Below are 24,307 nucleotides of genomic sequence, written 5' to 3' on the forward strand. Positions count from 1 at the left end.
CCTGAAACTCTTGTTCCAGTTTCCTCTCTATCCAGTCAGTTACATGAACCAGAGTCACTTCTCTTTCACCAAGTTTTGGCCGAGCTTTTAACTCCAGGTAGGGAGGTCTTCGAAAGCCATACCTTAAGAGAGAACACAGAACAGGTTTTACTATAAACACTCCAAAGCATGTACTTGAATGCGTTAACTCTCAATTTTCTCTTAAGAGCAACTTCTACCTCATTTACAACTGCTTTGTGTCCCATCTCTTCCAGAACCAATTTCAGGTACACTTAATCTTTTGTTCCTAGTTGCAATCCCTGCTGTGTGACAGCACACACCCAAAACATTGCACAGTTCTGCAGTAAGTTTCTCTTACCATATTCTGTCGGTAGGTGGAGGTGGAATGTTAATTACTAGTGTTCCTCTGCACTCTTGTACTTCAACTGTTAGCAGCAACGGTGTATTGGAGACCTCTTCAATTTTCTTCTTTATAAACTCAGTCTCTGTTGCTTTCTGAAAGTACTTTGACTTAGTAATTTTATCCACAATTCTCATGATCTTACTTGTCCGATGTCCTCCAACATACCTTTAGACAGACAACAGAAAAAGAGTACATCCAGATAATTTTCTTGAACCTATTGTTTGCTAAGACACCCATCAATTTCCTGTTAAATCATTAGAAGTCTTGATATTAAAATTCTAAACAGATACACATACACATGTCCAAGCACTACCTACCACAGTCTTGCACAGCAGCTGTATTCTTTCAGCTACATGTGTCTGGCAGAAATTCTCTTGTCTGAACACTCCTTCCCAGACAGCATTGGAAACAACATTAATATTGCAAATACACTTCCATCATCCATGTATTTTAAAAAGATAATTAAATGCATCTATTGAGATAATTCCAACAATTCTTCACATCATTTTCAAAACTGTTTAGGAGTAAAACACTAAGGAAACTCCTTGGAACATTTTGAATGTCACAGATTCTCTTGGTATGTTCACTGCAAAACCACTGAGATACATTCAGACATAGAAAAACATTGTGATTGTCTGAGACATTTCAGGCTGGCTACAGCTTTCTCACTGCATGGCATAGTTTCAGATACAGAAAGCACAGAAAAATAGAACAGCAGCGAAAGCAGGGAATGACGTGGCAAAACTGGTTATTAGGAAATTTTCTTTTTAATTCTTGCACAGCATCAGAGGGCAGCATTGCACAGCCCAGACACACAAAGCTCTGCAAGGGGAAAAAAAACCAGGAAAAAAATCCAACACAAAACTCTGAGCAAGAAAGCCAGGATCGAATAGCAGTTGTTTTCTTAAAGAACAGAACACACTGGAAAGAGGGGATCAGCAGGATCAGCATGGCTATAATACTTTATACAAACAGTATTTTCAAGACCAGAGTGCTTCCAAGTTTACATACAATATCCTGTTCTTAGCTCTGGTACCAGACAAGACATGCTGGAGAAGGTCCCCTTAGGCTATGTGGCCCAAAGACTTGGCTGTCTCTATAACCTACTGGTGAAGAAATTAGGTGCTCTAATAGCTCTGTATAGGTCACTCTGCAGAAATGCTGTATGGTGAACAATGCTCCCAGCATGGTAAAACACTCAGCAGAGCAGCTTCCTTTCAATTTGTAGTATATGGCTTGATTGCTGCTCTTTGCTCTAGAAATGGGTGAGTTGTGTTTGCTTAATTGCCTGGATATACCCACACTCTGACATCCTGTGTGACAATGAGAGTTACAGGACAGGAACAAGATATCAGGTGTACAAAGTCTGCAAATGTGGGGAGGAAGAAAGGATTAACAAATGCTCACCCTTCTGCTCCTGGAGTCACCTGCTTCTCTCCTGCCAGTTCAGGAGCATCATCCTCTTCTGAAGACCCAGCACTGGAGGATTCCTCATCACTGTCTGCAAGACAATACGCCCTTGGCCTGAAACTGAAACAATGCAATTTTCAGGTCAAATGTAACATTCTTAAATAGCTATTCATTATGTACAGCTTTGGCTGACATTACATCTATTTCTGCTGGAGACTGAAATGTCCCCTCCTCTTTTTTATAAACTCATCTAAAAGAACAAAACTGAAGCCGCTCTGAAGCCAGTCTGTGAGAACTGTTTTCAAAAGAGAGAATTTGTTTTCTCCAGTGGAATGTAATCCTGCACAAGAGGATGGGGAATGGCTATTCTCCATACTCAAATCAAATTTAGACATTATTCAAAATGCATCTGAAACATCTCTGTTGTTGCTCATGGCTTTCCATGGAAGTTCAGCAGTATACAGGCTGGACAGGGGGTTTTGTTTCTTTTAAAAACTCGAAGACATGCTTTTACATTGAAAGGTGAAAACATGCAATTCTACTAAAAGCAAACATAGGACTCCAACTTAAAATTACATCACCTACCAACTGAACCCCAGAGTCCCTCAGAGATGTTAATCGAGGTGCTAATGTGTACCTTATCTTCACAGTATACACCAGCAATTCACCTTTTTGTAGCTATAGTGTGTGCCATCGCTAACCAATTTTGTGTAGAAAAAAGGCAATTTTATTAACAGAAGTCTAGCATTACCCTGGGAAGGAATATTTCTTAGATGTTTTGCACAGATACTTTAGTCCCATACAAATTGACACTATAATCTCCCTTTAGTACCTTTGCTGGGACTACTCCTTTCCTTACTCTATTTGTGGGGAAATTGACCTTCTGGCCTATGAATGTTTAAATTCCTCTGAAACAGTGAATGGTGGTTTTAGCATTTAAGGTTTTACTTAGTTTTTTTCTGAGGAGACTCCAAGATAGGATAAGGCAAAGAATGTCATGGGGGAAAGAGGAAAGTAATAAAATCAAACAAGTGCTGCTCTTAAGATACAAAATACCACAGAGTAGTAACTAACACCTAAACTATGGAGGAATTTATGTGCACAATCACAGAAAAAAAAATCAAATCTTTTAAATGGATTGAAATGAGGGAAGGATACAGTGAAGACGCTTCAGTACTGACAGATCTCTACCAAATGCAAGAGCTTGACATAGTTACGCAACACAAGATTCAAAAGCACATAGTTTTAGCCCTAAGGACTATACCCAGGACTGTAATATTCCACACTTGTTCAGAATGCAGGTCTATAGCTGCAGTTTCTTTCCTGGCTTTTCATGTGTGTGTTCTCAGAGATTTATTTGAAGCATTTAATAACATCACACAGAGCATGCACTGAGGCTACTGTCTGCTACTCTGTCATAGAACAAACTGTTCATTGCTGCATGAAGTCCTAATGTAAAAGGACAGCCCAAGTACAGCTCCCAGTGCACAACACTCCTTCTCAACCGCCTGTTTAAGAACTGGAGCAGTAATTCCTTGACCTCTCTACACTCAATAATTTGCTACCCAGGCTAAGGAATCGGAATCAAAAACCTCTTCTCACCCAGAGATGCAGTTTGTACCTGCAGAAGTGTGAAACAGCACACCAAACTGAACCACCTCCCTGAGGACACAGCAGGTGGTGGATGGCTCACGTCACTGGCCCAAATAGCAGTGCTGGAGCCACTTCTCAGAGAGAAATTCGTAGTTTTAGGTCAGTTTCAAACTACACATTTTCTACCTGCGTGTGACCTCACTTCAATTTCCTGAGCACGTCACACCATCCAGTTCAAAGCATGCCCAGGGCATTTCCAAGGCTCTCAAAGGTGTAACCCTCTTACAAGAAAGTGTTCTACTTGCCTAGGCAATGGGGCCCTGCGAAGTGCCTCCACAAGCATGCACTGACTTGCTAAGATCACAAGATCTCCTTGCATTAAACAAAGCCACAATAAATAAGCTCGAGTGAGATTTCAAGGGATCTCTGCATACAATGGACCATTTATACGCCATGAGCAGTGGCAGAAAAACACTCCGGGGCTATAGTAGTCTTCCTGAGTAGACTGCACACTATTTTTTGAATTGCCATTTGTGGGTTTGTATTTACATGGTACAACACAGCAAAGTAAGACACTGCAGTAACTTGGGTTAGCCTGCCTGCATCTGCTTCATCTCCAGTATGGTAGAACCTGCTACTCTATTAATTTTATGAAATTGGTAATTAATTCATTTTCCACCCTTTCTGAGAGCTGCATTTTTCCTATGAGTGCGTGCAGGACAGCATTATCAAACTGTGTAACACCACACTCCTATTTCAAACAATAAAGTAGCAGCAATGATAGAACTGGACTGCAAACACTGAATCATTTGTCTCGCTTTATACTGACAATATCCAAGGTCAGTTAAAACTCAGCACTGATTCCCCCACCTTCCTCTTTCTGGATGAGCTGGTTACTGCATCTCAAGAGGTGTGCTTGTTCTAGGCTCTTGAGGGATAGAAATGAGTGTAAGTAACGAACATACATCACTTACAGATGACACCACTGTGGATGCAAGGGCATGCAGAATAGTTTGATTTGTCACAGCAACTGTCAACTGGTAATTAAAAAGCCCAATAAAATTAACGTAACTGAAAGCACAGATGAGACGCAAACTGTTCTACACTTCTCCATCTTTCATTTGTTTGTTTAGAATATCTATTGTCTTTAAGGAAAAAACCCAGCAAGCAAAAAACCTTCATTCACAACTAGAATGCATGAGACTGCCCTACATAAAGCTGGCATGGTACTTGGCCCTGAGCATTTGAAACATCACAGGCATGTGCAGGAGCAGTGCAGTTAATGGTTATACCTTCAAGTAATTGGTTGCTTAGCTACCAACATTTACATTTGCATTGCTGGGGTCCTATTGCTCAGCTAGAATCAAGCTGATTTTTAAATATTAAATCAATGTGTTCACTAATGGTTTCTGAGGCTGTTCTTGCACTGGACAGTTATGAAAATACACACAGAGAATCCTGAAGGAATGGAAAGAAAAACAAGAATTTGGTTTGTGCAGACATTTCCTCATATGCCCCCATTTTTGGGGTGGACAAAATTAAAGGGATTTTTCAAGGAAAATCACACCTATCAACTATACTGATGTGAATTCAGAAATATTTACTTCAAGCAGTGACAACAAATCTAGGTTGATTTTAAATTCTCTGCATTTCTACCAGTGTATGAGATCATTCAGCCATCAGGTTTTTCACATTTATTTTCTCATCCTGACTGCACCATAGTATAGTGCTGCTGTAACCATTACTTCAAGATAGCTCAGAATAAATGGTCAGAGCTACTATGACATGAGTATACAAAGCATCTTGTGTCTTAATTCTGAAAGAACACATTTTATCTAAACACATGGCCAGATTTAGAGAATATTTTCTTGACTTGTTGGCAGTGGTTGTACAATAAATCAGAGATCCCTGCTTAGGGACTGCAGATTTCTTAAGTACAAAAAGAGAATCAGCACTCCACAGCTTATGGGGTGGATGTCTGACAGGTGTCACAAGATTAACACAAACAGACACACTGATGAGATTCAGGCAATATCAAAAAGAGATAGGGAAAGCACAAGTGCAAGTTAGGTAAATTGCAGTACGTGTGTTTCTCAACTAGCTCATCTATAAGGCATTTCACTTAGACATGGCAGGTGAATGGAAGTCAGATATGAGGAAACTGGAGACTAAAGCAAGGGTGTGATTATTCTCATGATGGAATAAAGCTATTGGAAAAAGTCTTTACACAACAATTACAGCCTATTTACCTTCCACCACTGTTTACTGTTACATGGTTTACAACTGTAGCTGTAACAGCACGTTCCATGTGTATGTCTCCATATCTGCATGTGTGTACCGCCAATATTCAAGTCTTACTGGCTAAAGCCCCAAATCAAGCATAAGACAAAACTAAACTTAGCCACAGAACATTTTAAAATCCTACAAAAATATATATAAAAAACCTGACTGTACTGCAAAAGCCTTTAATTAAGGCAATTATCAGTGGTGTAATCAAATGTTAAAGCTGCACAGAACGGCCAGATTCTGCTCTCATGGGTATGCAACCCCCACAGCTCCTTTCAGTCTATTGCAAAGCCTGAGCTGCATATACAAGGAAAATTCCACTTTTTCCACTATGAAAGCTCGTACTTTACTGTATCATTGTAACACCTTACCCTTCTCTGCCGATCTCTCCAACTTTAAGTGCTTCACCAAGCGGCTCTTTACCAAGTTTGGTCAAGTTCATCTTGGTCTCCAGGGTCATTAGAAAAGATCCATTGTAGGACATTTCCAGGTCAATCCAAAGTCCTAAAATTAACAATAACAAAAGATTTCACTTTAAGACCAGTCACAATAATTCCATCTTCATGCCAAGCCAAAACTCTTACAAAAAGTCTATACTTCACACTTTCTTCCAAAGAGAAGAATTACTTTTACATCAACTCATTATGTCATTAATTCACAAATAATTAACGGCTTATCAAAGCTTTCTGTTCACAGTAAGCTTATGGAACAAAGTGGAAAGTTCAGACATATATCAAAGTCATGCTGAAAGACAGATCAGTGAGTACTGCCAATGATCTAAAAAAAGGAGCATGGTTTACGCACATTTAAACTGCTTAAGAGATCTGAATGAAGATCAGGAAAATAGAATACAATCAGGGATTCACTTCAAAACCATTTACAGTAACGGTCCAAGCCAAGCAGTAATGGGGATGCTCCTGTATATTACTTAACCTGTGCAAATGAAGCAGCTCTCGAAATCCCAGAGCAATATTTCTTGTCTCGCATCACAACCTGCAGTATCTTTTGCTTTCAGCAATGCTGTATTGAAGTATAAAAAGGTTTGCTCAGTAACTCAGCTACAGGCATCCTTGTGACTCTCAGCAAACTCGGTCATTACTTACAACAACACTACAGAGTTACTGAAGTTAAGTTACTGAACTTAAGTAACAGAGTTACTGAAGTTAAGTTACAGCCTATTGTCTAGGCAGAGTATTTGTTTATCTCAATCCCCAGAAGAACTGTTTTGGGAATAATTGAAAGATTAGGTCCTGCCTCTTAAGTGACACCCTGCAGCTTCACCGATTATAAAAAGCTGTGGGGTATTTGTGATCCAGAGATTAGAAATCAGAAGCCACTAAGCATAGATTATGCATCTTCCTTTTCCAGACCTTGCATCTGCACACAATATGCCCTACTAGTATCTGCACATCAACCATTAACACATTCTACTTTTATTTACTTATTCAGAAGCAAGTAACGGTAACTATCCTTTGGGTTTCATTGATCTAGAAATGACTTTTCCAGTTAAACAAGAACTATTTTCTACTTGGCAAACATACCGTAAGGGCATTGTCCCCACTTCCACACATTTATATCAGCAGAAGCACACGCAGCTCCCAAAGACCAGGTCACTGATAGACTATGAGATTACATGTTGGAAGCAGTACTGAAGGCAAGCTGCTTCTTTACTAACCCAAATTACTCTTTTCCATCATACTGTTCTAAAATCAAAGACAGGAACTCAAACACAAGCTTATACAGATTTTTCCTCTACAGAGTAGCAAAGTAGCAGTAAGATCATGAGAAACAAGAAAACAACTAAGCAGACCTTTTGGACAAAATGAATCAGCATGCCTCAAGCATCAATGTTGTTTTAACAGTAGATCAAATTGAGCCAATGATGCCATTACTGAGAGGGAAAATCCCTCCTGGCTAGAAAACCTTCATATGCATCTTCCAGAGGGGAAAAGGGAGGTGAGAAGGAATAGGGGGGGAAATTAGGCAGATGGTACAATTTATTCAGAGTTATCCAGTTCCGTAGCCTTGTCAGAAATACAGTAAATACTACAGCATATGCTGTCACCCGAACAGGAGTGTATTAACAGAAACAAGATTATTTTCCCTAACATTGTGTGTTAACAAATTTAGTTACTTGGAGGAGACATCTAATAAAAAATGTCTTCCTGCACTGGTAAAAAAGTCTGGATGAAACAAAGCACATCACAGTCAGTCACTGCATTTTAACACCTCAGAAAAGGCGACCTCAAATGATTGACTGTCTCAAATACCTAAACAAAATTCTTAAGAAGTATTTGTTCTGGACACTGGCCTGAAATTTGATATTTGCTTTTACGCCATATGTGGTTTACTCACAGGTCAGCTTACCAAAAATTTATCCTTACGAAAACAAGCATTTCCAGTTATCATCCCCCTATTTATGTCCTTTCAAGTAGAACAGCAAACCAAGTTCTTTCAGTAATTATTCACTGGAAGCTCTTAAAAACTCAGATCCCAAGAGTTCACGTGTGCTTTGACAATATGAAGGAAGTCACAAGGATTACAAATTCTACCATAAATATTTGCTTGACACACTTTAACTGAACAAGAAACTGAAGGAGTTAATTGTTCTCACTGCCCTTGTTGGCAATTCACTGAAGCCAAGTAAGTGTTCAGTAGTCTCCTAAATCCCATCTCATGACTTAGAACTACAGCATTTGGTTACAACTAACGTTATGAGAACAGAGAAAAGAATTCAAGAACTGTTTAAATCCAGGCATAGGGAAACAGTCCAACAAGAACCCTAAAGTGCAAGTTTATTTACAAACCATGACGCAGCTTTGCCAGCATCGTACATATCATGATTTTAAAGTGTTTTCCCTTTGTTTTCTTTAACTCAAAATTTCTACCAATGGCGAAGCCACTTTGCTACTGGGAGCACAGGAGGATGTCATAGGTACTGTGGAGAACGCAGGAAGCATATGACAAGCAACAGCAGTGTGTTTTAGTTCCCCGAATACTGATTGCACATGAGCTTATTCCATCTACTCAATTTTTATTTCTCTTAAAAGACAGGTTTTGTTCCTTGTGACAACAAAGCAATTCGCTCTTATCCAACATGCTTTCTTTATAAAGCTCAAAGGAAAACATTCTTTCCAGAAGTTGAGAGCAGAGTACCCAGTGTTTTATAGATAAGGCTTTTCCCCAAAGAGCTGCAAGTCTCAAGTGAGATAAGGGCAAACAATGGCATTTGGATACAACAGGCAGCATTAATTACATGTTATGTATGCCCAAGAAAATTTTAATAATTCCTCAAAGTCTGTTTTGTTCACACTTTTACGAGGGAAGGGTCAGCACTCACTAACCTCACGTCAGTGATTTGCATGGCATAACATTTGTAGTACTGGTGATAAAGTTTACTTATTTCCTCCTAAATTTCTTGCATCTGGTATTCTTGCAAAGGTCTGATGGTAACTGTTCATCTGAGAAAAGAGCACTGTAGTAAGAGTGGCAGACAAATCAGTCTTACATCAAAACTACAGTTAAATATACCTTAAAAATACCAGGTGCAGACTATATAATATGAGCAAAGATGAAGCCTAAATTGCTGCTAAGCGGAAAACTGGTTCCTTATCTCATACTGTGCACAGCTGAATTCTATGATAAATTCTCCATCCTGGGGAACCACTGCTGCTTGACCTTTAAGAACAACGAGCAGAACTGAGATCTTGTAGAGACAAACCACCCCAGTGAATAGAACCACCCTCAAGCCCCTGAGTTCAGTGCTGCAATCTCCTCCAACCAGCACTGAAGGAAGGACACAGTACTATACACCTGCTGTGTGTTCAATACCCTCACACTCTGAGAAGATACTACATAAAGAACGCAACAGTCTTGTTTCTTACTTAGAAATATTGTGCATAGGAGAGCTAGTGAAGATTAATCCTGTTACAATCTACAGCTAATTATCTCTTCAAACTTCTCTCTGTCCCTGTCTGTTGTTATTGTTCTAAACACACAACTGACCTGCTGAGGTTTGGGCTCATTGGTGGCCTCTAATTTAGAGCTTCTCCAGAGGCTCTTAATGTTCTTAAAAAGTATTGCAAATTCATTCAATTCACTACCAGTTTATGTGGTTCAGCACCATCCAGAAATGATTTTGATATCTTCATCTAAGAGTTGAAAGAGAAGTTTAAAATAGAACTAAGTTGTCTGCCATGCAACCCCACAGCTGCACCACAGCAAGTTCTCCAAGGAAGTATTTCCCTTTAGACCAATTAGAAACTTTTCCACCCCAGTGTAACAATACAGTAACTAAAAAGGTGAACAGAGTGAGAGGAGACAAGCTAAGGAATCCTTAATAAACTCAGAAACAATTTAAAACTAAAAACTGCTCTGGTTACATGTCTAAGAAGCAGCACAACATCCACCTCTCCTCAGCATGTAGAAAATACTTTTGAAGCTAAAATAAACAACATAACATTAATCCAAGTTTGTGTTTCTGTGAAACTAAAGTGATAAAAGTATCCTCAAATATACTCTTGTGGCCATGTGCAAGCCAGAAAGAACAGAAAAGAAAAAAGAAGTTCTGATTAATGATTAATAAAGCAGCAGGAGGAAAGTCATTCAGCTTAAAAAAAAATTCATATTCAATATTAAGGGCATAAAGAGACACTGCATTTTGAAGGTTCTTTGCAAAGCAACACTGTAGTCTTATTTTTTGATCTATTACAATTGTATTTGCTGAACCACTGTTTTCAGAACAGGGTAACTACCCTTGAAGACAGCCAGATTTGTTTTCTGGTATGGTACAGAACCAGATCTGTCTTGGGGAGATGTGCATTGCCCTCTATAGTCCATGTCAGAATATCAGATACAGGTCTACGCCTCTGTTGCATGCGAATTTTAGTTTAGTTTAGTAATTATTTCCAATGGAAAGACATGTTCATATTTCCATATCTACAGAACTATGTTTACACCAAGCTTGTTGTTACTACTGTTAAGATAGAGACCACTGTGTGTCTCCTCAGAATAAACTCTTATTAAGAGCAGTTTCCTCTGACTGAAACAACTACAAGATAAACAGATCATAATATTCTCCACAGGTACAAAAGCATGAACCTGGCACAAGCAGAGAGAGGAAGCATGGGTTTACCTCTGTGATCAATAGAAGGTTTGAAGGCTTGAAGGATCTTCGGCACTGCTATCCCCATGTCAAGTTCAGTTAGAGTTAGCTCATTCATGAAGTATGGCAGCTAAAAGAACAGAATGCAAAAATCAAATCCATGTTATTGAACTAAACATGGTTGCCTAAGAGAAGAAAGGTCATTAAACTTAAGGAACAGATTGAGCTGAAAAGCCACCAGTGAAAGAAAACAATTACACAGATTTCTTCCAATTGCAGGATTTTGCAGTTAGTTTCTACATAGTATTTTAGGGAGAGATTCAGCAGCTGAACTTTGAATGTTTTTAAAACTAGGCTGAAGTTCAGACGTTGACCACAAAACTCCAGCATGCTTTTAAGTCAAAGCATGCAAAAGCTCAAGAATGAAGTATAAATCCTATTTTACTGTGAATAAAACTCAAAGACTTCTTTGGGTTTTAAATTCAATCACGTATTTTATAGTTGCTGTGTCTCAGCTATTTTTATCTTTGGCAAATTCTTTCATAGCACATTACCTTTTAAATCTCTATCTCAATTTTAATACAATAGAAGCACAGAATCACGATGATTTGGGTAGCTATTTACTGTAAGGATTTCTAAATGATAGGATTTCTATCTCCTGTGAACAGACAGAGGTTCAACCTATCAAAAACGCATCCATCCCCCATTCCCAGTCTTTCCACTTAAACTGCTTCCAATGAGATGTTTGGGTACCCTGCTGTCATAATTGTGGAAAACAGCCAGGGCAGAATTAGGTTACTGCTTATTACCCAAAGCACAGAAAGCACTATCTCACAGCTGGTGCTGGCAGCTAAATTTCAGAGCTTTTGTCAGCAAGACTTCATCTTCCTTTGCCTTTAGGAACAGGCAAACTCCTCCCCAAACATCAGGAGCTAAGCAGGCCTGTGATTAACTGCTGCTGTTCAGCAGAGCTACAGAATGCAAAGGGAAGATCCAGAAGTCATTCAAAAGCACCACTCCTCCCTTCGTCCTTTATGCTTCTGCAGTTGATGCACAATTACATCCTATCACCCCCAGACAGCTCTTTCCCTAACTATTACCCTTACCGACCTCTCCTGCAAGTAGCATATGTCTGAAGTTAACAGGAACACATTAGAATTGTGGTTCCCTGATCTCCATCTTAAAGGCAATTTACTATATCCCAAAGCAGATTTCATCATTTAAAAGCAGCTCTATTTATCTCTAAAGTAAATACAATATACTTCTAGTTTTTACATAAAACTTCACATACAGAAATAGTTAATCTAGCTGTAGTTCATTTGAAACTGAAGCACCAAAATTAACCTACTGTGAAATGGATAGCAAAGCTGAACTGGAACTTTGTGGCACATTTATTTTCTTGTCTTTTACATGTAAGTGTAAAATAAGTCTCTTCTACTGTTGTAAAACTCAAAGACTATGTGCTTGTTTTTCTCCAATGAGGACATGGAGTGCAAGTCTCCACACCGATTACCTTTATTTTGCTAAGTTTCATTTGGATCTTCTTTGACACTAGATCAGACCAATACTTCTCTCCTAAAAAATCCCAAAATATTCTTCCAAGCAAAGCATTCACCCAGGCCTCCTGTTCTTCTTCTTCAGCTTCCATATGGGCATCTGGTAACTGAAAACACAGAGCAACTTATTCAGCTATATAAACTCTAAAAGCTAAGGTTAGAAAAGGCTGCATTTACACCAGGAAGTTCAGTGTTATAGCCCGGGTTAGTCAAGAACACTGAATGCTCAGCACAGAGAGCAGCTTTACAACCATATCAACTGGCTTGACATGAGCTTGCTTGTCATCATCCTGACATGCAAACAGAGTGAACGAGACCACTTAGATACAGATTGACCTTTGGCAATGAAATGAGAAAGTTGTATGTAATTGAACCTCTGGCAGAAAAAGCAGATAAACCCAAAATGGGCAGACTTAGAAATGTGTCTGTAGTAGAAACACACTCTCTTTTCCCCGACAGGCTCTAGAAGAGCAGCTACTCTACTCTTCCCTTGTTTCATCAGAAAATTTGAAAGCAAGACCGAATGTTACATCCTTAAATCCAGCTAAAAACCATTACAAACAGATGATAAACACAGTACAGGGAAACACATTAAATGTCTTTCAACTGCCTGCAATGAAAGGAGAATTCCCCACCTTTCATTACTACAAGCAGAAAATCCTGAAGCCAGCAGAAACAGTGCTTTCTAAGAGCACTCAGGCAGATGCTCTGAACGTCACTTCTTGGCAGTGACTGCACCCAACGGCTGCAGCCTCACGCAAGCAGAATTGCTGGGTTAGTAGCTTCTGCTGTGACGCAAGATTCCTGCCAGCCCTGTTTATCTATTTATAGAATGATCTCCAACACATGCCAGATTCAGCAGCAAATTCAGCACTGCTTCAGGGGCTGCCACAGGCTAGAATATCTTTTTTCCTGGGGAAAGACAAGATATGTTTATTCATATGCTATACTAAGGCCTGCTCCTCCTTTCTGGACATTGTATGAAAGTCTGGCAACAAAGATGCATGACGTTAATCACATCTTTTAAATGAATGGTGATCATACTTAACATTAAGGATCCCCTTATTAAGGGTGTCAAAGTATTAAGGTTTTGTTTATTAAGAGTGATTCAAATGCAGTCCAAGAGGCCAAAGGATTAGTCAGAGCTATAGACACTGTTCACTATTATGCTATGTATACACAACACAAATTTTGTTTCAACATGCCAGGACCTCAAAAATATGCTTTTCGTTCAATCTACTTTAGAGTATACAGAGGAAAAAAATAACTTTTTACTTTTATTGGGAAGTGAGGTTTGTGGAAGTTTGATTTTTGTTTATTATTTTGGGACCAGGGTTTTTTAGGACACATCTGTGCATTCCCAAATGAAGGAAATCTACAGCCATATTGCCTTCAGCTGTACAGTCTTTCAGGTACAAGACACTGCAAAAGCACAGACATTCTTGGGAGGTAAGAAATCAAACTAAAACAAGGAAAAACTTGTCTGTTACATTAAGAAGAAACTATGGCCAATAGGGAACTGGCAAGCATGAAAACTCACGCTGGCTTTATAAAACGTTTAGGTCCAATGTACAGTTAAAGAAGTTAATTTTTCTTTCTACATAACTAGTTTTTAAAATAGTAGTTAACACGATAAAATATTTCCACCTCTGATGGATGCATCTTTGGGGAGAAAAGCATTACCTTTTTCACAGCTGTAGGGCTGCTTTCTGCACTGAGGACTGGACTCCCTGCAGGGCTTTTCTTCTCCTGTGGAACACACTTTGCCATATAGATACTGTAGTCCAGAAGCATCTTCTGCCGCACATTGCCAGCCAGATCCTTGTGCTTTGGCTGGGATGCAATCTCTTCTGCACTTCCCTTGCTGCTGCTTCGGCTGTGTGTGAGAACTCCAGATTGACTATCGGTTCTACACTGTGTTGGCAAGATCCCTAAATTCAAATTAAGAGGAACAATATCTATTTAACAGAAAAGGAACCTGACAGCCAAATACAGAGTGTATGATCAAACACTTAAAGGAACAAAACTAGCTTGCAGGTATAATTTATTCTGAAAAAAGACCATTCGAGAGTAGTGCTTTCTCATTTTGAAGGGTAAATTACACTACTGTGTGCTTAGGTGGTCATAAACCCATGTTATTCAATACTTAATATGACTCAGCAGGATGTGGGACTGGAAAAGTCAGCTGATCAATAGCAGGCTTAAATATGGACACTCACATATGTATAACATATGGCAGAATTCCCAACAGCCCTGCTGAGGAAGGCCTAAAATAAAAGTCAGGTGATTAAAATGTACCTATAACTTTTTTTTTTTAATCTAATTCTAGGCTGTTACAATTAGAAGGGCTGTCAACAGCATGTAACTATTAGAATTTTAATTAGCTAGTAATTTTACATTTGCATTTCAAGAAGTTATGTGCCAGAAATAATGATGTTAACTAATTTTTAAAAGCATCTCAGAGAATAAAGACAGAAGAGCCTGAGTCATTCCGATTTAAAACCATATGAGGGGATGGTTTTAAATTAGCATTTCAAACATTCAATCAATACTGCAGACTAACATATTTGTGGATTGAGATACATAAATATATATTAGCACAGGACTTTCATTTAAACAGAAAAATGTGTTTTCTTGTGACATTAACCCATGAGAAACCTCTGTTGTTTCCAAGAGACTGGAGTAGAAGGAAAGATGGAGGAGGAAGAATGGGTAGTAAGAGGACTGAGTCTAATACCGCAAATGTTGATGTTAGTTCCAGCAGCATAAAGACTGAACAATTAATCCTTACAAAAATTACAGGAGCTGTTACAATTACTGAAAACAGCGTATTCACATAAAACAGCCTAAAAATAGTAAGAACAGTTGAGGGCATATAGCCAAGTATATAGCCAGGAGAGGAAAAGGCAGGGTGGAAAGGTGGGAATGAGAGGCCAAGATAAGGAGCAGAGAAGTGTCTTTAGTACTATTTATCTGTAGAGATCACTATGGCTCCACAGTTGCTACAATTACCTTTGTGAAAACAGAACTTTGGTTTGTTTCTTTTAATAGAAACGTTTACTAGAATATGAAATTTGAATACCTGGCTTGCTCCCACATAAACTGGATAGCTTCTTTGCTTCAGACTTCAGCTTGGATGCGAGAAGGAACCTTCTGAACCATTCCTCCTTCTCCCTACCAGTCCTTCCAAAGAGATAAAGCACTTGATCCTTTTGGCTAGAGTACTTTGCTCCACCCTGAGATTTCTTGGATTCTTCATTGTTCATGTCTGCTTTTTCTGCAGATAACTTTTCTTCTGTGTTCTCTTTATCAGTCTGCGCCTTAGCCATAAAGTCATCCTGTTTAGCGAGCTCAATGCAAATAGGGTACTTCTTATTCCAAACCCGCTTTCGTGCCAGACTTTTAGGAACCAGGGAAATCTGAAGGATAAATAAAAGGGTTAAATTAACGTTTTTCAGTTGTATCTTCTGTGTTTCTATACTCTCATAAGGAACACAGGAATGCAAGAGATACAGATCCTGCACTGGATATGCTGGGTTTAAGTGACTCTCAACTTATAGCTGCCTGATGCCCAATCTACTGCTATCACTGGTGAGCAATAGCTTTGGAATTAAAACAAAGTGGCTTAGACATCTACAGTCATGTGGATTAGAAACTCATGAGAAACAATCAGAAAATTCATTTAGAATATCTTATTCTCATAGATATGAAGAAAATAAAAAGAAAAAAAGATAAACTTATTTTTGTGACCACAGGATAGATAATGAAAATCCAAACTGAGTTTCAAACTCAACTTTTCAAGCCCACCTCATGAAACTTAAGTACTCAAAGTTGGCAATAGGCACAGTAAGTATGCAAGAATCAAGCCACAGAAGTGATTTGCAGATAACTATATTGAAAATTCAGTACATTGAGAGAGAATTGAGACAATGCAAGTGATGAGAAGAGTGATAAGAGTTAAAAATTATCTTGGGGCTGAACTTACCAGTGTTCTCCAAAAACTCTGGATAAATACCCTGGAGAATAGTCAGTCATCTGCTTATTACAGTCAGGGCACTTGGCACTTGTGTAACTGAAAGGGGCTGGGTTGTGGGGGGAAGCACTGGAAATTTTTCTAAGATACCATGGGGAACAGTTGTCAGTCAAGCGCTCTTGTAGCATGCGAGAGCTTTGTTTGTCTTCATTATGCGAAAAATGAGTCTGCAATAGCCAAGACTAATTTTTTGCTTTATCTTTTTCACCATCTTCCTTTAATGGAAAGCAGAGCTGACAACAGGCTCCTTTCCCACACTGAGGGAAATGAAGAGAGGTTTTCCTTCCCATTGCCTTGGTCCCCCTCTCCCTCTAATTTCCATAGTCAATTAAAGCAGTTTCCCCATACATCTGGTACTGCCAAGGCCCTCTCTTGATGCAGCACATGAAAAAAAAAATCCATTCTTTTATTAATGAGGTATTGATGTATTACTTAATACAATGCCAATGGAATCAACTTCACATGGCAACTCTTCACAGATTTCAGGGAGGCACATAACATGCAGGAAAACTGTCCCAGCATTACTCTTGATGCATTCTTACAGCTGCAAAAATCCCTGCCTCCTTCCCCAGCCAGTGGGTACCAACTGCAAGTCATGTTTGTTCCAGCCGCCTCTCACTCTCCCCTTTTACATTCATATACAATGTATGTTCCCTCTTGAAATGAAAGAGAGACAACCAAAGATTATGCATTTTGTTGTAAGCTTCAGAACACTCACGCAGTAATCTAAGGTATGGGGAATGGTTCTCGAAACTCCCATGTGGTGACTTCCGCTCTGAACTGCAGAGGAAAATCATGATTTTCTCTTGCTGTGCAAATGTGTAATTTTTATTAAACCATGCTCAATCTCCCTCCCCAGCACAATCTTCTGCTGGTTAGTCACACCACCACTTCTGTTTACATAATGACACAACATGAAACTAGAGGAGGGAAAGAAAATTCACCATTTTAAAAGAAGTTTCAGTGGGTTTTGTTCAAATCAGACCCCAGCAACAGCACACTCACAAGCACTCACCTTGCTCTCTGTAAGTTCGTAAATTTTCTGGCTGACATATGTGACTTCAGGCTTTGGCTCATTGTAGATGGCCCTTCTAGAGATATTTTTATTGGGTTTTGAAAGTCGTAAGGTGCTTCCTTCGAGTCGCACATAGACAGAGTGAGTCAATGTAGCATGGTATGTTTCTGGATCATAGTTATAGATTTCGTTCATCCACCCCTAGAGAAGAAAACACTTGTTAACAGGCTTTTAAAAGGTTGGAAAACCAAGTCCAGCACACACATGAAAGTTTTAAATCACCCATGCTTTTGCTACTGCACAAATACAACAAAACAGTAAATGTTCTAAATGAAGTAGCACCACAGTCACAGAGCATGAGATGAGGACTGTATTCTGAGCACACAATTTGTTTCTCTGACTAAATAATTTTGTTTATGTAGCACAGTGAGCTCTCACCTCATCTTCATGAAACACTGCAAGATCTGCAGATGCAGCCTTGCTGGGAAAAGCCAAAGGGCAGCCAGCTAAGGGGACACTGCAGAGCAGAACATCTGCTTGCAGCAAGCATGGACATTTCAATCACCAACAGACAAGGCAGAGCAAACAGTGCGTCTGCTTATAGACAACATTGGCATTTTAATCACTGACAGTTAAGGACCAAGTGAAAAACCACACTGGAGTTTGCTTTAATGCACCATCACTGCTTAAGATCATTTAACGTGTTGTGTAACTGCCCTGTTACAACACAGGAGTCATACATGTGCATTTGTTTCTGTTCAGTGAAAGAAGCAGAAAAACAAATCAGCCCTGCTGTAACAAGCCTACAAGTGCTGACTCTATCCGTGGGCGTGATGTTACTCCTCTTCTCTGGCATCTGGTTACAGAAAATGCAAGATAATAAATGGGGCAGAAGACAAGCCAGAATACTCATTCAAGGATGACAAGTTTTCCTTCTCTTAACCTGCCATACAACATTCTTTGATAATGACTCCTACCTGCACATCAAAACTTTCATTCAGCACACTCAATATTCACTATTGTCAACAGAAAGCAAAGAAGAAATAAATCAGCCATGCCCTAAAGCATAAAGTAAAATGGCACCTTTACAAATACCTAGGTGCATATAGAAGAGGGAGAGCATCCATTGCTGGGAAGTCGGGAGAGCTGAAGGAGCATCCATAGTATTCTTCAAAACAAAGAAGTTGTAACGACCTTATGCAAAACATCCCAGAATTTACTGCAACATTTTGATTTACAGAAGTTTCCACCCACACACAGAAACGTAAAATGTATTTTAACACTTATTTCCTTCAGTGCCATATAATTTCTCAAAGTAGACAGCATACACTGTTTTAGGTGCCATAGTAACAGTGATGTTTTGCTTACTCCAACATCTAGCTCCATTTTCACTAGAAACTGAAAAAAAAACCCAGGTAAATCAGCATTTCTTTAATGTTCAAAAAGATTAAGTCACTCATCTTTGCTCAGTTCCAAAGCAGACTATCTCTTTTATTAACAGAAATACCTATACCCACATATGCTCTTTGAAGAAGCTTTGTGTTTAGTTTTTTTGCTTACACTGGGTTATAATACAACTACCACATAGGAAATACAATGTATGAGGGAGATTTTTCTATAAACCTCCAAGGCTCTGCACAGCAGGGTTGATGTATGTTTGAACACATCCCATTTGCTTCCTCAAAATTATTAAGCCAAGACATCTTTGAGCAGACAGCAATTAATTTTCAGCCAGGAACACCAGCAGGACTTAGTGGAGCACAAGTACATCACATGAGTTGCCTAAAGCCACTGTGAGCCACTCACTCTGTGCAGAACTGGAATATCCATATGGCCCACAGGTCTCTGGAGAGACTCCCACCTGCCCCTGGATCAGATCTCTGAGCTATTTGTAGCTCAGACACCAAAGTCTGGACACTGCAGCCGGGCAAACCCACAGACAAAAATGTGCTGCATCAAAAGTTTACTGACGTCTTCCAGGCTGAAGACCACACAAGCTGCACAAAGAGAAAACGGGTCTTGGATATCCACATGAGCTCTTTTCATAACTGTAATAAGTTATGATGTTATTTTCTGGAGGGTTAGCAACCTCTGGGTATATACAGTGCCCAAGAAGGAAGGTCAGAATACACTTGAAGTTTCTTTCATTTCCTGCTTGAGATGGAACCAGCGTTGAGATGGAGTTTTCTAACACAAGCACTTGAGCTGAGCAGATGACATGTAGTGATGAGAACAAGGAGTGATTTACACAGCATTCTCTTGACTGCTGTGTACCATAGTAAGAAGTCAAAATCCATGAACATAGCTTCAAAGAAAAGCTGAGACAACATGAGTGCTTGGGACACACATCAAATGCGCAAGTTTTGCTGTAACTTCCCAGTAGCTGTAAGACTGTTACCCAACACCCTTATAGTTATGTTTAATTTTATCTCTCCAGCACATACTGAGCTAGCCACAGCTGCAATAAAAAGGAGCCAGGTCCAGCCTACGTTAACTGACTTAAGCCCGGTGAACCTCTATTAACCCAGGGGACTGAATTCATCCTTCACATCAGGCACTAGACCAGAACCTTTCCTATCCCATGTCTTGTAACACTGCCAGTACCAGCCTTTCTACCGTATTTCCTTGCCCTACACAACTAAACAACAGTGAAAATCCTTTTGAAGACTGACACCTTCTTCCCAGCAGCAGCAAGACATGGTGAATTTAAAGGACAAAAATAAACTAAACTGAAACTCTGTTTCTCCAGGTTGTACATTCTCTCTCCTCTTTCAGCTTTCAGGAGCCCTGCAAAGTCCCACCTGCTTTTCTGATCCTTACCATGTGCCCAGGCTTTCCACTTCAAACAAAGGATTAGCTGTATAATCCGCCAAACACACAATTCTCAAAACCTGGACTGCTGCCTCCCTTGCCCACTGTACCTAACAAACCCAACAGAAGTGCAAACACTGCCTCTCACAGCACAACCACCAGGTTTCTAACAACTGAAGAATCTGTTTAAGACCTTTAACAATGATTTCTGGCTTCCTAAGGTACTGAACATTCAAAATTTAAGACCAACAGAAGACAAATGCATATGCTGCCTACGTAGTGATTTCTAGACAAGGAAAAGATCGGCTGCTTCATGTGTTTGAGGCATAGCCCAAAACCCAAAAGATAGAGACGTTTAAATTCAAATATTTGGTGTTTTATTTCAGACCTAGCCACCAGTCAGGATGAAAGAGATACCTACCACATCACTACAAACCTTCCCTGGACATAACTTTTTTGTTTCCTTATTTCTAAGGATGCACTGTTTGCCTTTGCACTCAACTTTCAAGTTATTTTGTAACCCAGAGAAACCCTGCATGGCTGAGAGAGAACAATATGTGTTAATACTTCACCAAATAATGATTCTTCACTCTATTAATGCACCTGAAAACACGTGCCAGCTGCAGGAATTTCTTCCCCTCATATCCCCAGTGCTGTTCAAGGGGGGGATGATGCCTCTGCCTTCTCACCTCAGCAATTTTCAGTTTTGTAAATTGTTTTGTTTAGCTTAAACAGGATTGCAGACAAGAACCAAAAATTAAGCCAAAGTTTCTGCATTTTATGAACAATTTTAGCAAAAAAACCTCTGCCCCCTCTCTCGGCAAAAACAAGTTGGAACAAAAGATTTACAGCCTACGGAAATAGTTTTGCAATGCATCTAAACAGAGAAGTTATGTTACCATAACGTCCTAGAAACAGATACGTTTTCCCAAACTACTGAAACAACAATGGATTTCCTTGTGTAGGAGAGCAGTGACTGTATGATGGGTCTTTCTTGTGCTAGCAAAGTTGTTAAAATAAGAAATTTAGTAATTCAGGGAGGACAATGACCATAGTCATAAGCCACTCTGCAGCTGCTTGCCATTTACACTGATCCTGTGATCTCCATTTATAAAGGTCAGCAGTCGCTCTGGATTCACAGCTGAAATCAGGAGAAAGTGCCTCACCATCAGACTGGTAACTAACCTGGTAAAGCCTCTGGTTAGGATACTGGGCAGCAGGGCTGATACAGCAAAGGGCACAGTTATTATTCATGAACCCCTATGTGCGCTAACAGAATCCGACCTGTCTGTTAGGTAGCAGAGATGGAGCTGGCTTTCAGAGTGTAGCATATCACCTCTGTCACAGCAGTGCTACCAACAGGAACAAACAGGTCCGTGGAAAACAGGCTCCTGCATAAAATGGTTTTAAAACGCACACCCTGGTTTATCTTTCCCCTTTCGTGGCTCTGGGCTCCAAATCTTTTATTTTAAATAAAAGATCATTACTTCTATGATATTTTCAGATACATAAATAAAGGAATCAGCCAGTCAACTTCAATCTAAACCCAGATCTGGATTAAAACTAGTCCCAGAGTTTATTAGTGATATTAACAAGTTGATTAATATCCACTATCATTAAATAATACAGTCAGATGCTTCATCAAGAGACTGCTGATCACCCAAATCACACTAACTGTATTGGTATCCCTCTCATTACCACTATTTTATAACACTTCAATAGTATTTTGCTTGATGAACAAGGAAAAATAATGCAGTATTTTGAGCTTTTATTGACAGGGAATCTAAAGACACAGAAAAGATCTAAGATGGGTAAAAGTAATCATCACCTGAACTAGAAAAAAACCTACTTTCTTTTGCCAGAGGCCACTAGCAAGTATGATATCCCTTGGGTGACATTCAGGAACAGCACACTGGTAAAAAGCCTCCTGTTGCTGTATAGTTGTGGCTCAAAAAGCTTCATTTCTCTAGCAGGCACTGCCAAAACGGTCTTCTTATACAAGTTCTTTCTAATGGAAAGGGTAAATTTATCACTTCCATTTCAGCCGTTACTTAAAACCTTTTGTATCAACCATCAAAACACAAGGGAATGAACAACTGAGAAGGCCAATAAGGAAGTTAGAAAAGCAATGCCTTCAAGAGGAAGAAAAAAGATGTGGGCAGAAGAAAATAAAAGGAAAAGGAAGCCAGATAACTGAAGCTACAGAAATAGAAGATAACACACACTGAAGCTGCAGGGGGGTTGTGTGCATCTTCTGGTTGGGGCACGTTTTTCCTCCACAACAGAAGACGTTTGAGTGAACTAATCACAGAAATCTACAGAAGCACACGCTAACCTGCCTGGCAGTGGCTTATTCTGTCACACTGCAAAGGAACAATTCTGGGGAGACAATGTTCAGGTATTTCACCAATTGCTGAGGGGAATTCTCCACTAGTTCTTGAAATCAGGCAAATGCCAACTTCTTAAACAGTATTTACATGGGGGAGAATGCACACATACTGGTACAAAAATAGCCAGACAGTAGTTTGGCAGAATCCCAACTCCTACAGCCTCATAAAGAGATCTTACTCATAACATTTACCATAATGGCATGGAAGTAGCCAAGTCCAAAATGCAAGACCAACAAGTTCTGAAGATAACATCTTTACGCAAGAGCATCAAGTTTTATTTTCTTATATTCAAGTGAATGTTATTACAAATTAAGTCTTTATCTCATTTTTCAGATGATTTAAACTGTCCAGTGCTCATTCTGACAGATGCAAATAGAAAATAGTTGTATAAGGTAGGAACAGTAACTTGCAATCTGCTAAATCATATTACATTATGTTCCACTACAACATGGGCACTGAGCTGGTTTTTAAATTCCTGAAGCATTAAAAAGCCCTTTTATAGGGCTTTACATATTAAGGGCAATTACTTTGCATGCTACTGAGCGAAATAAATACTTATCAGATCACACAAAACAATAATCTACATTAATACAGACTTCTCCATGCAGTTTATTTCTTGCCTACAGCCATTCTCATAAAATATATCTCCTGGATAAAAGGATTAAAATATAGTTTAAAGGTTCCTGAGTAACACCTAAGATCTCAAAAAGCCAGTTCACCACTAGCCAATAATGAATAGCAGGATCTTTACCAGCTTTCATGTATCAAGGCAAATCTATACACAGGGCCTCGGCACCCAGTTAACAAGGACAGAACTGGAAGTTTGTCAGGATTTGTATGTGTGAGCAGCAGGTAAATCAGCTGGGCAGACAGGAGAGTTCAGTCTGCATTCACAAGAGCAAACAAAGACCACAGTTCATACCATTCAAGAAAAAAAAGGGAACACCAAGGTAAAATCAGGACCGAGCATACAATTGCTGCCTGAATTCAACATAAGTTGGCTTTTATATCCATTTCTCCAACTTTCCAGTTGCCTAAAGATACATGAGATTAGCTAGCAATACACTACAGATTCTACAGCATGTAACCGACACCATCTTAATTTGAATTCACACCACCTTTGTGTTCCTACACATCTGGAGATGTACCTTCAGAAAGCTCAGGATACGTACAGAAATACAAGAAAGCATTCACAAAAACTCTGGTAAGCTATATGAAGGTTGTACCACCATCATTCTGAAATGCTTCTTTTACATATCAAAAAGAAAGCCTGAGAGCTTGATTTCAAACCCAGCTTTCAGGCACTCGTTTTATTGAGATGTAATCCATATTATACAATGCAATATTTAAGATAGCAGCACACACAACCACCAACATCATAACCCATGAGCACGTCCCTTTCATTGCTCATTTCTCCTCCTGTTGTAATTAGGTAACGTTGAAGGAAAATTCCTAATGCTCTCCAACTACCTATGCTTTACTTCAACACAATGCTTTTCAGTCTGCTTTGACTGAACAGACAAGACAGACTAATCACTGTGTAGACAGTAAAATACCCCAGAAACAAAATATATCTCTCAAAACACAGCTTCAATCACAAATGTTACTTTACACACTAAACTTTGACACTACTTGCTCTCAAGTAGTTCCCCTGGATCATCTGAAAACCATCAGCAAAACAATTAGCCCTTCAACTTTTGAAGCAA

At 39.3% G+C, this 24,307-nt stretch overlaps 1 protein-coding gene across 7 annotated transcripts in view; it reads right to left on the minus strand.

Moving 5' to 3' along the window:
* Positions 1-24,307, minus strand: part of TEX2 (testis expressed 2) — a 52,378-nt gene that overhangs the window by 2,244 nt on the left and 25,827 nt on the right. For 6 of the 7 annotated variants that reach the window (XM_065693742.1, XM_065693743.1, XM_065693741.1 and 3 more), the window contains 9 exons: positions 17,401-17,601; positions 15,435-15,771; positions 14,036-14,283; positions 12,310-12,459; positions 10,827-10,926; positions 6,064-6,196; positions 1,811-1,933; positions 359-568; positions 2-122 (listed from right to left, as the gene is read on the minus strand). In XM_065693742.1, the coding sequence (XP_065549814.1) occupies positions 2-122; positions 359-568; positions 1,811-1,933; positions 6,064-6,196; positions 10,827-10,926; positions 12,310-12,459; positions 14,036-14,283; positions 15,435-15,771; positions 17,401-17,601 (1,623 nt within the window). Of the gene's footprint in view, position 1; positions 123-358; positions 569-1,810; positions 1,934-6,063; positions 6,197-9,036; positions 9,154-10,826; positions 10,927-12,309; positions 12,460-14,035; positions 14,284-15,434; positions 15,772-17,400; positions 17,602-24,307 lie in introns of those variants that run through there. The other variant, XR_010615784.1, reaches the window with a different exon arrangement.

This window comes from Lathamus discolor, chromosome 13, assembly GCF_037157495.1.
Source record: "Lathamus discolor isolate bLatDis1 chromosome 13, bLatDis1.hap1, whole genome shotgun sequence".
NCBI classification, from domain to species: Eukaryota; Metazoa; Chordata; class Aves; order Psittaciformes; family Psittacidae; genus Lathamus; species Lathamus discolor.